The 18,209-nt window shown below is 41.5% G+C and overlaps 1 protein-coding gene across 1 annotated transcript in view; it reads right to left on the reverse strand.

Annotated features, from left to right (window-relative positions):
- The window catches only part of TMTC4 (transmembrane O-mannosyltransferase targeting cadherins 4), a 56,006-nt gene extending 40,361 nt beyond the window's left edge, over window positions 1–15,645 (reverse strand). Inside the window, exons 1-5 of the mRNA XM_058824978.1 lie at window positions 15,604–15,645; window positions 13,142–13,357; window positions 8,500–8,615; window positions 6,292–6,508; window positions 2,241–2,328 (exon numbers count right to left, since the gene is read on the reverse strand). Coding sequence (XP_058680961.1) covers window positions 2,241–2,328; window positions 6,292–6,508; window positions 8,500–8,615; window positions 13,142–13,303 — 583 coding nt within the window. The 5' untranslated portion in view covers window positions 13,304–13,357; window positions 15,604–15,645. The remainder of the gene's footprint in view (window positions 1–2,240; window positions 2,329–6,291; window positions 6,509–8,499; window positions 8,616–13,141; window positions 13,358–15,603) is intronic.
- Between the last annotated feature and the right edge of the window lie 2,564 nt (window positions 15,646–18,209).

Consider the following 18,209-nt stretch of genomic DNA (forward strand, 5'->3'; position numbering starts at 1 on the left):
TTTCCCAGTGCAACTGCACCCACTGCCCCTTGTCTTTGCCATGTAGCTCCTTGTGAAAAAAGAGCCTCCCTTCTCTTTGTAGGTGCCATTTCCAACACAGACACACTCCTTTCCTACACAAGCACTCATGTTCAAACAGCTGCAGGCTGGACAAACCTCCCCAATCCACAAAGGAACAAAAATAAATATAATAAGGGCAGCAAGACAAACTGCTTGTGGTCCTTGGTGGTGTTCAGCTAGATGGATACGATGGTGAACAGGGCTGTTTGGAGGGACTATGACAGGCTGGAGGGATGGGTCTCATGAAAATCAAACACAACACCATGCAACAATTAAGGCCTGGGCAGCAGCTCTGCAGAAAAAGGTCTGGAGTGCCTGGGTGATAAGCTCCTGGCTGATGAGTCAGTAGTATGCCTTTGCAGCAATCAAGGGGAAAGACTCAAATACGTATCTTGGATACAAATTCTTGTGTACAGAGGAAGTCTAAACTTCTTCAAGAAGTAGCTGAGGGAAAAGCAGGCAGTGAAGGTGACAGTAAACATTGGAAACTGACCTGAAAGACAATGCTGGCAGACTGTAATTTTCCTTGGCAAAACTGCTTAAAAGACATCTGCTCCCCTATTATCATGTAATGCCCAATAAAAATCAATAAGGGCTTCTTAGTATCTTGTTCTTTGCAAGATTTTCCTTCTTCTGTATCAGTGACACAAATTTCAGTCCAAAACTATTATTACATTAACGCTGATTTCTAAAAGCTATTAAAAACTGGCCCTCACAAGTTGAAGAATATCCTTAACCAGAATATGCATCCTTAATCATTCCTAAGATGTCCTCTACAGCAAAATAATTAGAGGGTTCTATATAATTGTCTCCGGTGGTCATCCTAAGAATTTGGCTCTTGAGTTCTTCAAGCAAAGATTATTATCTCTGCCATATAACCCTACTTACCAGAGACATCGGAAAACAGATAAGGCAGTATATTTTGATTGGCCTATCTTATACTACCACTAACAGAAGAAACATCATAAGTACAATCATATCCAATAAAACAGGTGAGAAAAGAACAAACAAACAAGCAAGAACCCAAGGCCAATTTTCATCAAGAAATCATTAGCTCAGTTGAAAGAAATTAATCCTATTCAAAGGGAAGAAAAATCTATCCCAAGTAAACAGGAATCATTCTAAATAACATTCGAAATGGCAAGATAAACTTATTATATCAGCAATAGAAATATGTACAATAGTTCCAAAGAATCTAAACGGAACCAGCAGGAGCTGTTCACAGCATCTCACAGCTCACTGTCGACTAAGTCACTCTCCTCAGCCTACACTGAGGTCTCTGTGATGCCATAACTATGCTGTTAAGCCAGATCCCAAAGTCAGCCAAGGTGCCTCTGAAACACCCTGCCAGCTCTGGTTGATCATCACAGGCCATGCCTATGGAACCACAGACAAGCTCTTCCCAACACAGCTCCTTGTGGCTCCACCCAGTGAGTCCCACACGTCGTGCGGTAGAGCACATTCAGATACCAGACTGCAGGTCCTGCAAGCTTTCCACACTCATGAACTCCTGCTTTCCTGTGTGCTTGTTTAACAGAGCCCCCAAGATAATTTCTCCACAACTGTATTTGAACTGCCAACCTGCAGTCAGATCAAACAATACCAGAGATCTGAAAGCTCACTTGAAAAAAACATCTACCAAGGAATTGTTCATGCTAAACACAGCTGTCTTACAAAAACTGTGAGTAACACTATATTCAGCATCGTATGCCAGCAGTTGCATATTGCAGGAGTCCAGAAGGCTTAGTCATAGGAATAATTCTTTGCAATTCATTAAAAATACAAATAATGTTCTGAAAAGTTGACTCCCATTTAAGACATCCCCACATAATGGCATAAAGAGTAGTAAAATATTTAATCATATACATTTGTAGGTTTGATTTATTTCTAAAATACTTATTAAAATGCTTCCTTAAACTTCCAAACAATAAAACATTTAGCAAATAAGCTTATCATAAAGTGGACTTTGCTTAAATTCAGTGTTTAACAAGAATTATGGACAGTAACCTTTTCAGAACTTCTAACAATAAAATAGCTGCTAAAGCAGATTCTTTAAAAAATATATTTTGTGAGGGTAAACAAATCAATCTGACATTTTAAATTTTGCTATACTTCACTGAAATGTGCAAATGCTGAAAATATACACAATAGGAAATTAAAGGGGCAAACAGAATGCTTACTTTCTTTAAATGCTTTACAGTAGCCAAGGAATGACAGCAAGAAGAACAGGGCACACAGTAGGTCTGCTCTGCCAACAATCCCAGCAACCTTTAAAAAAAAAGTTTCAAATGATCAGATTTTTATTCTTAGAAAAACTGTAGCAAAGGAACACATACAAAGAATATAACTGTATCACTTTTTTTCTTTAACTGGGTGTAGTGGATTAGTTATATCGAGTTTTTTTAGATGCATCCTATTTTTTATTGGGTATTGCTTAGTATCAACTACATAAATGGTTTGGCTTTGGTATATGAAAATTTTAGTTTATGGAATGTTTTTTTTTAAGAAATGAAGGAGGATTACACTGCATGAAATTTAGACTCTACACAATTCCATCTGTTTTTTGGATCAAATTGCATTTCAACAGAACACTTAGAAAACATCAAAGTATAAACCAGTTTGGGTTGGAAGCAACTTTAAATATCATCTTCTTTCAACCCCTCTGCCTTTCACTAGACCAGGTTTCTCAGAGCTCCATCTAACCTGGCCGTGAACACTTCCAGGGATGGGGCATCTACAACTTTTCTGGGCAACTTGTGCCAGTGCCTTACCACCCTCACAGTGAAGAATTTCCTCCTAATACCTAATCTAAATCTACTCTCTTTCAATTGAAGCCATTACATGGCTTGGAAGCCAAACATCCTGAACCACAATTAAATTGGCAGCTCTGCTGAAACACAAATCAAAACTGTCCCCTTTCAGAAGACAAGCCAGCCTTCAAATTGCAATCTGAACACTCAGAATGGACAAGTACCTTCCAGCTTGCAGATTCGGGGAAAAAAAAAATAATGAAGATTCCTCCTCTGGTAGTCTTTTGTGTTGTATTAACTGACTGCATTAGAGCTACCTCCAACTGCATCTTGAAACAGAAGCTGTATTAATGCAAAAGAAAACGAGAAGCACATCCTGGGACCTCTGTACTTGAGATCTGTGCCAACCTATTTAAATCAAGTGCAATCTCAGGGCTATCTGTAAGCTTTGGTTCAAGCCCCTAAGCTGTATTTACAGTAACTTGCTGAGACAGAGCAAGACACTTTTGGATCTTCAGTTCTCAATTACACAAGTGTCAGGATAACACCACAAATTTCTTTGTGAAAATCATGACATGGAGCTGGTAGGGGACTGATAAGCCCCGATGTTGGAACCTCACTAGAATGTAGAGCCAGAGCAAGGATCATGGAAATACCCCTCATTTCTCAGTCTAGCTCTGCTTCCTCGAGTGCTGAGTTCCATGTTTTCATGAGATGTACAGAAGCAGGGCAGAAAGGCTACAGATTTTCTTTTAAAATTCATTTTTATGACCATATTTCAGCAGAAACTTCAGCTCTCTTATATGATACCAGTTGTCCCATTTTGTGTGTGGAACAGAAAGAGCAAAGTAAAAAGAAAATGGGCATTTTTTGTGTCAGGGAAACACGATGGAGCAACTATTTCCAAATAACATCAGAGAAAGAGAAGTATAGAGGCATGACAGTATGACTGATTCCACTGCAGAGACTCTCTCCCACTTTTACCCTCAGCCTTCCTTAAGCACTGTGAAAGTAGAAACTGTTGGACTCCTAAATTCAGTACAGAAGAACTTCTTGATTTATCTACAGCTGTGCACCTAACTTGTCTGCTGCTCCTTCTTCTATCATACAAAGGAATTATGAGAATTAACTCAATAGCTGTGGAGTGCTTTGAAAGGTGAAAATAATGAAGTGTCATTCTGCTTCAGGAGCCAGTCTTCCTAATGAGATAAAAGTTAAGGTGAGATGACAAAATTTTGAAAATAAATGTCCACTTGTTCCAGCAAAGAGATTAAGGGGCTAATAATGCACATGGCCTCAGATTACTCCAACAGCAAAATGTTACCTAAAATGCAAGATAAGGCATAGAGATTCTGGAAAGAAAGCAAACAAAGGAAAAAAAAAAAGGTTTTAAATTAGTATCAGATACGTTTTTATGTCCCTGATTCATTTAGCATTTCATCACTGAAGTGTTACAAAGAATAGGCCTTTTCTAGAGCAGAGAACTATAGCACAAGAGTATTTACTTGTAGGTAGAAAAATTACAATGTTTTCCTTGCATAGGTACTGAAAGCATTACACCTTTCAGTATCTGTTTTACATGACAGTTTGTTTCACTGTATAAACCAAAAACCCAAAGCAGCAAACAGACGGATTCCTCACGATTTTATGTCAATATATGTCATCTCATTTCAAAGCCAGGATGTGGGATACTTAAAACTCACAGGTTTAAAATCATAAAGAATGCTTTTTAAGAGATGCGGCCAGACACACACTCATCCTAGAACTGCAGCAGTACGAATGACTTCTTCACTGGAGCAAGATTTATTGTTCACCATGTAAATGATTAGAGGCTTTTGTTCATTCCTGAATTTTAGAAGAGGCCTGATATATAAGCGTGCTACTTTTTCTCCCTCTTATTCCACTGTCTGCCTGAAACATTTGCAAGTCTTCAAATATGCAAGGAGACCACATCACTTGTAATTTATTTGACACGACAAAGGGCTTATTAATATTCTCATGCCAATTTAAATACATTTTTAGAGTCAAATGGAATGCAGAATAAATTTATGGATATTGATAAAGGGGTCAATAGTAGGTCTACTACAAAGTTAAGACTCAAGTGAGATTTCTCTTTACATGTCAGAACATCAAAAGCACTGAAGACTTGTTTTACTTTACTCTGACATCTAAAACTGGTTTTGGAGAACAAATATGAGGGGCCCTTCTGACACAGCGCACTCTCACAAAGAAGTTATTGTGCAGATGAGTGAACACCAGAGAATGATTGTCAAGATGTTTTAGCCACACTGCCAGAAAAGGTGGCAGATTACTAATGCATAACTTTGCACCGTCTCTAGGTCTTCAATACATGCAAGGTCTCCAGACAGCTGAGAGCACAGCTTTCAAGAACTTTTTCCCCACCAGCCATGTGCAGAGCAAATGCGAGAAGCCAAAACCATGGCATATTGTGAATAAGTGAAAAATCATATTCACATATGTAGAATGTGCACTGTAGGATTCACTGTTCATTGCTAGGACAAAATCAAAATATTTCTTTACTTTTTTTTTTTCTGTACTTTTAGTACTTTTTCTGTATTTCAGACCTTCCAAATTCTAACAAACCCCCCACAATATTTCCCTTACTGTGACAATTTTATATTTGATTTATCATTATCACAAGGTCAAGAGATCAGTGATAACATTCAGCAAGCCCACTAGCAGGAGGCCATAAGATTTTCTTAACTACAAGCACAAAAGAGCTTTTTAAGAACAACATCATCTCTTCACAGAATTCCCACACAAGGACTCTGTGTTTTGGTCAGATATTTTAACTGATTGCTATACATGTGCCATGATTCTATACTGCATCTTTACATCTTTGCTTTTGCCTGCACTATTAAAATTACTGTCAAATTTGTGTTCCCCATGTACATAATTACAGACTGCGATTAAAAAAACCTCTTTAATCTTCTCCTTCATATTAAAAATATAAACCCAGTTTGATCTCTCATGAAACAGGATGATTTCCAGCCCTTTAATCACTTTTATGGCTCTTCTGAGCACTCTCCAATTTTTCCAGTGTTGTCCTTGCAGCATGGATGCAAAACTGAATGCAATATTCTACTAGTCACATACAAAGTTCATAGAGTGCCCCATCTCTGATTTTAAAGCTCTTTGCTTTTTTTACCAATGCAAATGGAAATGAACAGTAACTAAAGAAATCCAGGAGGTAGGGAAATTCTGCAGCATAGAGCTCTCCTCCTTGAGTTATTGTACTTGAATGATTTGTGTTCCTTAATAAGGTCTAGCTCGGTGGAATTACAAGCCTTGGATGTACTAACCATAATATTTGATTGTTCTATTAAGACATGTGCCAAGAGAAGTGTTAAGAATATATAAAAGCAATCTGCAGAGTATAAGTCTACGCCAGAATTAATTAGTCAAGATGGTCAAGAACTTCTAAAACAAAAATCTCTGGAGATAATGATTCAATACTTACACACTCGGTGTGCACTGGATGTACAGCAAAGAGCAAAGCAGCAAGAAGAGAGGACTTGGGAGCCAGGTTTAGCCGTCTTCCTTTATTGCTGAATTGCAATCCACCCAATAATATGGAGAACACATCAACCATCAACACTGAGATAGTACAATGCAGTATTATGTTGATGACATGGAAACCAACTGGGTAGAAGCCTCCAGCAAAAAGGTAATTAATTCTATATAGAAACAAAAATATTAAGGGTAGGAATTACAACAATGGTTAGAAAAATACAAATAGAAAAACTAAACAGCCCCATAGGAGACACGGTTGCACACAAAAATAAAGTGGGTATCTCAGTACAGGTGGAGTTACCATTTCACCTCCACAACAAGATAGAAACAATATCCCAGTCTTCAGGCCACCTATTCATAGGGAATATCACATGGATACAGTATCTATCCTCTCCAAACACATAGTTTAGTACCATTATTTTAATCTTACAGTACTTAGAACTGGCTTTTGGTCAACAACGGAACTTCAGTGTTGCAACACAGGAGTATCCTAGGGATAAATAACCTAGCCCACTGAGGGATACCCCTGGGCTTAAGAGCAGCCAACTTGATGAGTTTTTGTTAATTAAATCCACACAGTGAGGAAACTAATATGCACTGGGACTATGATTTCCACTGACATACTCTCAGAAAGAGGTCCTAGCATGTGGGTACAATCAGTATCCACCCAGAAAACAGTCAGCATATCTTGGTAACTGATTTGTGAGACTGGTTAGAGAGATGTTTCATACAAGTGTTAGAATCAGAAGGAAGTGTAAGTGAAAATACTGTCTAAATTCCTATTCAAGACAGGAACTCTGCAGTAAAATGGAGGCTGAGAAGAAAACGGGGAAACATCGTGCTATTATCCATATGCTTTTATCAGTAGGTAAGATACACTGAAACTTACTTAGAACAGGGAATTTTACACAGTTATTTTGGTCAATGTGCATCTGGCATAAATGAAACCTATTTAAAAACTTAACCTATTATAAATATGATGCACATAAAGGCTGGAGCTTAGGGAAATTAAGGAAATCCATTTCTTTCTTTGAAAATAGCATTTTATGGACCATCTCCACAGGCTCATCTATATTTTCAGATATAATAAGGATTGTATCCCAGTTCACTCCTTAAACAAACCAGAATGTTATTAGAGATGGAATAAACCACAGAAAAAAATAAAAATAAAAAAAAAAGGAAAGCATGTTCTGTGTAGTGCACTGAAAACTTCAACAGGTTTAGGACTCTGACACGTTCTATTCAGTTGTTTATTTTTCTTTATGAAAATGTGAAGAAATCCCAGTAGACAGTGAAACCCACGGTGCTAGGTACTTAAAACACACTACCATAAAGGATCAAAGTTTTTGCTTGAATATGAGGACTAAGAGTGGGAACACTTCTTCTGCACTTAGTTCATGGCTTGAAATGGGCAGAACAAGCACTGTCCCCACTGACACCATCGAGTCACAAGGGGAAAATAAAGAAATCAAGACTGAGTCCTCAAATATTCTCTGCATTACTGTGCCAGATTCCTACATGGTCTACTGTTTGCTCCAATCTTTGTGCAAAAAACATGAGCTAAGCATCTACAAAAGTAATCCTCTTAAACCTTTAGTTATTTGACAAAACCAGCAAGTTATATAGACATTTCACTAGATTCTCAGACACTTGAGTTAGAATATTGGAGTGAAGAGGTGGGAAGACTACAGACCACAGTGTGCTGATGGAAAAAGGCCACAGTACCGTGATGCTATTTATAAAATAAACAATTTGACAGGTCAGCAGGAAAGCAGAGAACAAAAACTACAAGAGCAATGTAAGTGGCAGCATGGCTAAGTGAAGGGAACGTACACCTCCTAGTTCCTTGATGATGTGACATACTAAACCACACCACCCCTAGTAGCAGGTATAGAAGACCCTCAAGACAAAATCTCTGAAAACTAGCTATAAATACAGAATGTCAAAATAATTAATATTTTGGGAAAGAAACCATTGGAAAATTAAAACACCATTTGAGATTAAGGTAGTGAACTCAAAAATCGTATTCTGGAAATGTATCCAACTACCCTCCAGCTACTTTGTTCTTGCCTTTTTTGTTGCCTCCCCCCTAAATTCAATTGAGTCAATATAGGTTAAAAAATATTCAGACCTCAAGCAAAAATACAAGTCTCACCTGAAAGTTAGGACAGTTAGCGGTCGATATGACTTATGACTGGTATTGCTGCTGAGTTTGCTACCCCAAAAGTCATGATACCACAGGTCACCAAGGGGGGTTTCTGCCCTGAGGTCCTAAAAGAAAACAAATTATCAGATCCTTAAAATTTTTCCATTGTTCAAAGCAGCTAAACTACAAACAAATTCTAACTAATACAAGCTCACACTAAGATGGACATAGCAGGAGTTTTGTTGGCTCACTACTGACATCCGACCCACAGTACCTAAGTTTGCAATGAAGGTCAAATCTTGAATGCCTGTCATTGTAAAGGTCACGATCCTGGATTCTGAAAGTAGGCATAACTACATGAAATTTAGAGCTATATTCACATCAGTTTATTATCTGGTCAATAGCTGAGATATCCAAACACATAAACCTCCTTACCTCATAATTTTGTAAAAAGCCTTTGATTTTAGGTGTAGGTTATCTTGCAAAAAAGGCCAACTACAAACTGCTGCAAAATAGCAAATTTTACCAGTGCAGTAGCATAACTACTGACAAAAGCATGAAATCAAGGAGACTAAAGGTAGGAAACAACAATTAGTTCTTTTTGAAGCCTTGCTTTGCACAGGACTATTCAAATAGTTGAGGCTGTTTTAACACTTAATACATGAAATCAATAATCAACATCTCTATATACTGCTCCTAAAGATTAAAAGACAGAAAGGTAATGAATTATTTTAATTTGGGGTGCAAAAGGGGCCTATTAAAAAAACACTGCAAAGAAAAAGTCTTGCTTGCTTGTTCTTCCCTTTTATCTCAAAGCCATGCTGATAATGAAAACCCAAATAATGTAGGCTATTAAATGGGAAGCATACACTTTGGAGGAAAAATAAGGATCTTGCTATCATCGGCCTCAGTCTTCTATGAGGACAAGCTTGGAAGTTCAAACTAACATATGCTTGCCCTCTTCTGCTTCCCTAGTGCAATTAAATTAAATACCAATTTATGCTACACCAAGGTACATGCAAGTTAAAGACAGTTGAGACAGAACCTAAGAACAAAACTGTGCTAGTCAGTACTACTCCTGCAACCAACAAGGGGAAAACTCTACCCCTACCTTCTGTCTTGGAATTACTGAGACCAATGAACCAAAGGAGGTGAACAAGACACCACAATCACAGGCAAGTAGATAAACAGGCTTGCTCTTGCTAACCCCTGGTGCCCCTGCCTTATTATTCCTACAACTCCACCTACTTACAAGATCCCCCACATTGCAATTGCCTTGGTTTTATTAATTCCAGTTCCTCTCCAATGCTGCTACCACCTCACTTGCTTCTATAGTACCTTGAGCACTGCTGTGGTCTCCAGTTCCTTCCATCTCACCCTTAGTCCATGCCTTGTTTTTGGCTTGCACGTACTCCCAAATTACAGCCAAACTGTTGGACCCTGATGACTGGCTGCTGCTAAACTGAACTTAAAATAACTAATTTTTTCTTGTTTCTTCAACAAGAATATTCTTAACATATTCTGACGTTCATCCATCCAAAAATATAAATTAAAAAAAAAATCCAAGAAAAGATTTCCTTCAATCATTTGATCAAATTTGGCTAGTATTAGTCAAATGAATAGAAGTATTCTCTAACAGGATAGAAATCAATACACAGAAAAGAGAGCACGGCTAAAACGGCAGGTTGAAAGAACCTAGACTGCAGCTGTCAATTAAGGCACTCTCAGGGAAATTCTTAAGAAATCAAGACTCACAGGGGATCCTACTTGGGCTTAAGAATTACCAAGGTGAAAAATTTCTTCACGCTCTCACAGATGTTTCTACTGCCAAGTAACAGCTAGAAATTTCTTTCTTCTCACAGAACCGCAATTTTAGCCTTAGGCATCTAAATTCCCATTCCATTCCTCATCGGTATGCACAAACCCTAAAGGTCATAATTTGACTCTCAGAGCAGGAACACACTCAAGCAGCAGCTCACTAAATGGATAGAGCCAGCTTTTCCGGGGCAGGCTGGGGCAGGGAGGCGCACCAACATCTACTGAAGTCCTTGTACTCTGCAGGGGACAGCTGCCAGAGCGCGGTGTGGCCCTCACACTGTTTTTTCAACCAGCAGCACTGCTCCTTATGCACATAAGGTTTATGAAAGACATACTTTTATAAATGTTAGTACTGGAAAAGAAAAGTATGTCTTCCATGTCACAGATGGTCCTCAATAACTTGAGATGGGAAATGTACAAGGCTTGATTTCCCATTCTGCTATAATCAGCCTTCTTTTGTCTTCCATCGGAAGAAGGCAGGAAAAGCTGAATGCATGGAATTACTTAGTGATTAGATTACACTTCCATATGACCTAAAAATCTTCAATCATGTATCTCACCCTTGTATCCAAGTTCTGTGAGAAAGTTTCTTACATCAATTTTCCTCCTTAGCGAACTTACCCTAAAACAGAAATGGTTTTCTTCAAGAGACAGCTGTTTAAAAGCTACATATGATTTTCTCTTTAAAAACCAAAAGTAGCTATCAAATAATCTCTAAATATTTGATTAGCAGCAGCTTTAGAGAGAGCAGAGTTCAAGATTTGAAGAAAGGTCAGTTTTTCTATATAAAGGCTTATGGAAATGACATACTGTGTCTGAAGCTCTGCTTAATCCAACTGTTTGTCTTGCCAAGCTAGTAAATAAATAAAGACAAAAGCCACTGCTGTGTACCAGTTAAAATGCTGCTTAAAATGGTAAGAAAGCATCTGGAAAACAGACTTTAACTCCAATAAAATCTAATAATGGAATATTCTGTGATACAATAGGGATGGGGTGAATTAAATGTGTGTCTTTTGCTAAAAAAAAACAATAAAAGAAATTAAAGATTGGGATGATGGCAGCTAGCAAATTAACAGAGAGGGCACAGTGTGGTACCCAAAAAAATACTACAGTAGCAATGCTCAGTAAATCTATAAAATTACTTCAACTGCTGTCTTTCCTACTAAATAGGAATAAAATATGCTATGCTTTGTTTAATAAACTGTACCATTGCTAGATAATCTCCCTCCCCATTAAACTGGTAAACTCACTGTCTCTGCATTTTTCTTGTGCATTTTGAATTTCCATATGACCCGTGTGTTAAAATGATATTGTTACAAAATCCTCATTTAATTTCTAGGGAATAATAGAGAATTTTGATGTGAGAAATAGAAACAGCCTCCCAGTTTTTCAAACAAACAGACTACATATAAATTAATTTATTTAAGCAGTTGGTTGAATTTCTCAGCATTGCCAACAGCTAGAATCCTGGTGCAGATTGTTGGGTTGCATAGATAAATTGAAACATTTTTAGAGTAAAGACTGAAATAAATGGAGAGAGATTACAAGCATGGAAGTTGCACATTAGCCAAACAACCTGCTTTGTTTCAACATCAGTCTTTTGTTCATTCTTTCAGGAAATGAAAATAATATAAACAGGTCCCAAATAAAATTTTGCAGAATGAAACATTACCAGGAGCTGTACAATCTAAAATACAATACTACTTAAAAAAAAAACCCCAAACAACAATGCTGTAGGTTCTTAATTTGTCAACAGTATTCTCTTGAAAGCTTTGAGATTTATTTCCACGTTGACAGATGTATTTTCCCCCCATACATCTATAACTGAAGGTATGATGACTTACACACACATAATACAAGTCTGTCTAAGGAAACAGTAATTCTGCATGATTCTAAAAGGCACATTGTGATAAGGTGCCTCTATATCTTGTGCAAGGGAAAAAAAAAAAGTGAACTGTGTTATTCTAGCAGTGTGAGTCTCCAGATTATCCTCTTTGTAACCCCATGGCTTCAGGAAGACAGAACCAACAGATGAATGTGATTATTTTTATCCTGTGCTTTTCTTTCCAAATGCTTAACAAGTACCTTCCAGAGCAGCATAAAAGCTGTAACACCAATACCCATCCATGGGCATGGGCTCACTCACTGCTGCATGTGATCCTGTGAAGTGTCTCAGCAATTGAAGACACACTCCACTGCTCAAAGTCAAAAGAATCTCAGTCAGAGGTTTGTTTGAATCACATGTTACCTTCTAAGCATTTCAAGGTCTGCTCACTGCATGTATGGTCAGCTTTAAAATGGAACACAATACTCCACCTCTATCTCAAAAAGGTGCTATTGTCAGAGGTACTTTAGTGGTGGAAGGAGGGAAAAGGGAGCTTTGCTTGCTCCTGTAACATTTTTATGATATAAACTGCACCTGAAAACCCCATGCCCCCTACATGATACCTTAATGATGCCTTACGTACCTGCAACCAGACTAAGTTTATTCACTGGTCTGATTCTGTGACCAGAGAAGTTCTGTGAAGATAAATCTCCTATTAACATCCATGGGTATCAGAGAAGTTTACTGTACGCTCTCCCTGACATAGGAATGGGCATAAAATTGGACCTACTGGCAGTCTTGATGTACAGGTACCCTTAAATCAGCTTAACTTGAAAAAACACCCAATAAAACAAAATGGAAAAATGAAGTTTAAAAAAAAACAAACACGTAATGCCCAAAGGAAGCTCTTTACTAGGCTGAAACTTCTGGGCCTGTTTAGATCAACTGTTGCATTATTTCTTTTCATATGACCATTTATGCCAAAGGTTGTGAGGAAGAGAGACAAACCTTATTATTGATGATGGCTTCAGAATCATCAAAGACAAAATCTCCATCATAGCTGTTAGCAAAACAGAGGAAGGAAATTAATGCCACAACCATTTTAGCCCAGTATGATGGGAGGAGGAACCATGATACGTCATGGTCCAGGTTAGGTTCCATTTGTGCCATTCTGTGAAATGCTGGTTCCAAGTTGGGAGCTTCAGCATTATGTTGGTTGAAAATCTGGAAGAAACACATACAAGTGCACGGTTACAGCCCTAATTCACAAAAAAAGAACTCTAAAGGAAAGCTGGCTTGGGAGAGGAGATTGTTTCATTTAACCTTACATTTTTTTTTCTCAGCGCCTCTCATAGTTACTGGAACACACCTAAACATAATTTTGTACCTCAAATGAGGAACTAAAGGCAGAATTTATCATGGTTGGAGCACAGAGATAAATACAAGAAATTCTTAGATGCTAAGGTAAAACTTTGGCACAGACAAATTCTAAAATGTAGAGCAAATCACTGTTTTTCTGTTTCTTACTGTTCTTTTCAAGCAATACAAACAGATGCAACAGAGGGACTGTGAAACATTTATAAAGCTCTGTAGAAAACGATAAACATTATAATTTCCTTCCACGTTTGAAAAGCAAACATTGTCAACTGCCAAAAGAGCTAAACTCCCTTCAGTTAATCAGATTAAAGGACCCAGTCTCACACATTCCCCCATGCAAGGAATTCATACAAACATCGCAGATCAACATATGGAGGTATCAGTTAATGGCCTAGGCCCTAAATCTCAACAATTCAAGCAGTGATGCAGCAAGACCCATAGAATTGAGATGGAACTAGCATTCAAGAGATCACTCAGCACACCTCAAGTGCACCTGAAGTTCCACTGCTGTAAGGACTCATGAGGTTGTTGAGGCAGATGAAAAAGACCCTGCAATCCAAGCACACTGAGTGATAGATACATCAGTGTGGAGGTACTGAGGCTGGAGGTTTACACCCATGAACCACCTTTACTTGGATGGGTCTCTCTGGATGCTCCAGAGCCAGCTTCTGTCTGGACTTCTGCTCTGCCTCCGCTTCTCAGGGGCTCAGACACCACTGTGAGTGCTCTTATTATCAGGTGCTGGTATAAATGGCAAGCAAAGGAAGCTATGAATGGAAAACTGCAGTAAAAGCCAGGCAGAATATGGATTTTTTATTTTGCAAGCCCAAAGTATGATAGGCACATATAGCAGCCTATCTTAAGTTTCTTCTTATTTATTTGCTTATTAAATCAACTGTTGCACTCCTGAAAATATAACATTTAATACCTTCATAGAGAAAAACAGAGAATCTAGAAGAATAGCTCTAGTGCACCCCTGCAAACATTGCATTTAATGGAATGTTTGGAAAAGAGCTCCGAGCATCTGGCTTCTGGAGCAGAGCTGACCATTAGAGCTGCTGCAGCAATTGCTTTGCTTTTTGCAGTAGCTCACTCCGGTTCCCGCATATTCCCAATTCCCGCACACACACGTGCCCAGGGACAGGCAGTGCCCCCTGGCACACCGGTGCCCCTCCTCGCTTTGGAGTCCATACGGCGCGGCTCCCACATTCAGGAAAGGTCAGTAACCTGGAGCTGTGCAGCCTGAGCTCCCTGGCTGAGCAAAGCAGCTGCCTTAAGAGCAAAACCTTTTCTCGGAGCAGTTCACCCTTGTGCTCGTAGTTTGACGGAAACAAAGAGAGAAAGCGTGGCTGTTAACCGAGCGAAGTGCACGGCGTTGCTCCCAACAGCACGGATACAGCATCAACACGCACCACGCAATTAAAATATTTAACCTACTCAAAATTTATCTCGCCCTGAAAGTTTCTCCCATTACGCTTGCTCTGTTCACCCGGCGCACAGCCACTGCCTACCCTCTTCCCGGCCGTCCAGGATCCGGTCCGTGGAGGTTCCCTCCCTCTCTCCCCGGGCAGCGCGGTGCGGGCACCCTCGGGGCACCGCCACCTCCCGGAGCGGACACACGCCGCTGCCCGGGGCCGGGAGGGCGCCTCCCTCGCCCTCCCCAGGGAAAGGCGAGCCCGAGCCGACCCGGAGAGCGCCCGCCGCTCACCGCAGCACCCCAGGCGGGGCGGGCACGGCGCCTCCCGCCCAACAGCGCCGGCGCCGGGGGCGGCTCGCACCCAGGGCGGCGCTGGCCGTGCCCGGAGCCCGCAAACTTGGGGGCGTCCCGGGCACCTGGCGGGCGGTCCCGGCGAAGGAGCCCGCCCGGGAGGGCAGCGGCAGCTTCGGGGTAAGGGTCGAGGGTGGCGGGCAGGCGAGCCCCGCCGGGAGTTCGGCGGTGGCCCTGCCCCGCTCGCCGCTCCCCTTTTGTCCTGGCGGCGACGGCTCCGCCGGAGGAGGTGGCCCGTCCCGTCCCGTCCGGCCCTCACCGCCCCGGGCCGGTCCCGCCGGCGGACGGGCAGTGGCGCGACCCCCGCTGCCCCGCACGGCGTTACCTGCGAGGACACGGAGCCCGCGCGGCATCTCCCACCCGGGAGCGAAACTCTCCCGCCCGGCGAGCCCCGAGCCGGAGCGGCCGGCGGGGGAGGGGCCGCGGCGGCTGCGCCTCCGGGAACATCCCCGCAGCCCATTGGCCGCCGCTCCGCCCCGCCCCCCTGCGGCCCCGCCCCCAGGGGCAGCCCCGCCTGCCCATTGGCTGCGGCCGCGCTGACGCGCGGTGGGCGGGCCCGGGCGGGCGGAGCCGGGCGCTCACTCGCGGTGGGCGCGGGGCCGGTGCGGGTCGCTCCCCCTTCGTCCCCAACTCCGCACTCCGCGCACGGGTGGGGCCGGGCGGCGTTCCCGGTAGCATTCCCGGTGCGTGCCCGCCCGCTCGCTCGCTCGCTGTGCCCTGGCCGCGGTCGTAGCCCGGCGCATCTGGTTGGCCGCGGGCTGTGGGGCGGCTGGGCTGAGCTGGGGAGAGCGGGGCCGCCCGGCACGGGGGTGGGAGAATCGCGAGCCCCGCGCCCCCCGCTCCTCTCGCAAAGGCGAGGTTCCTGCGGCGGCGGGCGTGCACGGAGCGGGAATCCCCCCGGGAAGAGGATACAGAGGCGGTGGGGCGGTGGCGGAAATGGGTGTCGGGGTCTCGCCGCCTGGGACGGGTAGCGGGGTGAGCTGGCACCGCGTTCCAGCCTTTCTGTAGGACGCTGTCGTCCTGCTGGGGTTGTTGTGGGTGCTCTCCGCAGGGTAGATAGTGTAACAAGAAAAAGGCTGTATCAGGTGCAGTTAATTCGTGCGTTTAAACATCACCGTGATTTCCTTCTAAGAAAGTGTGATTAAGCATTGAACTGGTAGCACCAAATGTTCGCAGAAGCTTCTCTAAAAAAACCCCATTAAAACCTTAATGTGCTGAAATTAGATGAGAACTCCTGGCTCTGTGCCAGGGAGTGACATACTATTTGGAGTGGGATTTTTAAGATGTTTGCATTATCAAGCGTCAAATTAACAAGGTTATTTCATGTGTCCTTTGAGGCTTTAACTGGAGTGGAAGCGCTGCTTTGGGAGGGCTTTGGTGGTTGCCACCCATAACTGCCTGCTGACACCTGCTTTGGAGCATCTGCTCTGCAACACGGGCAGCAGCTGAGCCAGCACAACTGCCAGGCTCGTCTATTATTCAGCTGTGGATGTGGAGCTCCTGCCTTTAAGATGGAAGTCTGTAACTTGTGCCTTGAGTTAAACAGCTCCCACAAAGTGTCTGAGGTGCTGCTCGGTGGGGAAGGGGTGCAAAGCCAGCGAACTGCTGTCATCCAGCACACAAAGCTCTGTGAACTGATTGCAGGCTTCTGGTCCCTGTGGTACCAGAGCTGAAATAGATACGCAAAGACCTGCAAACCACTAAATTGAGCCCTGTACTTTAAAATGATCTTGTCTGTTCTGACTTTGTCCCTGACTTAGTGATCTAAATGGGCACAATGAGGAAGCTTTGTGTTTCATAATTTGCCATTGTGAAACGGTAAAAGTGAAAGATGTCTTTATGGCTTTTAGGTCATTTTGCCTTATAAATACAAGGTAAACCATGAGATAATCCACAAAAGCGTGTTTTCTATGCTTCTGCTTCTACAATCCAAACCATTGAGATTGATATAACTTACTAAAAATAGCTGATTTACCATATTATTTCATTATTAGGAAGTGCTGGTTCATGTTTCCTGACATTTCCTTACTGTTTCAGCTTCCACCCCCCAAACTACCACACATGCATATTATCAAGTCAAACTCCTGTCAACAAGAATTCTCAAATTCAACAATCTTCCTGAGATTATAATATGTATAGAATTTTTAATTAGTGTTTGTTAATGGAAGGGCCCTTACTCAGAAGAGAGGGGCCCAATTTTGAAAGAAATTCCTTAGTTAGAAAAGGCAGTATATAATGTATTCCATCTTCTATAACTTCTAATGAAGTAAATGAAATTTCTGTTCATGCTTAAGTTTGCCCATATGTAAGAATTTATTTTCATTTAAGCATATGTAAGGTTCTGTGAATCAAGGTTGAGATTTGCTTCAGCAGACTCACTGTGACACTTGCCAGACTTGTACTGTTTGACTCACTTTCACATTTCTGTGTTTTGTTCCGTAGCTAGTTTGACTGTATCACGTTTGCTGATGTATTTATTTTTACTAATGGCCCATTCAAATCACATACTCTTCTTAGTAGCTCCTTTGCTCACATTTCTTGGACATCTGCACATCCTTGATCTGTGCTTTATAACTGGAATTTCATTTGTTTAGTGTGTCTGCTGGTGTAATCAGTTCTGGTCAAATATATATATTTCCACGCAGCCAGATGCACAGATGGTATAAATCACCTCATCACCACTTATGTCAATACAATAATAACGATTAACATTTCTGCATGAACTAGTTAACATGGGCAGAAGGCTCTGCTTCCCATTATTTTCCATTTAGAAATAACCTTTTTTTTCTTAGGCCTTTATTATTTTGCTTTTTATAATATGGCAGCTTTTATGATGACCTTCTGTTCTGCTTTAATTAACATGAAGAACTGCAAAGCAAATACCTGTTCTGGAGAGTTCCCTAGTTCCCTCAAAATCTGATTTAAATCAGC

The sequence above is a fragment of the Ammospiza caudacuta genome, chromosome 2, assembly GCF_027887145.1.
Source record: "Ammospiza caudacuta isolate bAmmCau1 chromosome 2, bAmmCau1.pri, whole genome shotgun sequence".
NCBI lineage: Eukaryota > Metazoa > Chordata > Aves > Passeriformes > Passerellidae > Ammospiza > Ammospiza caudacuta.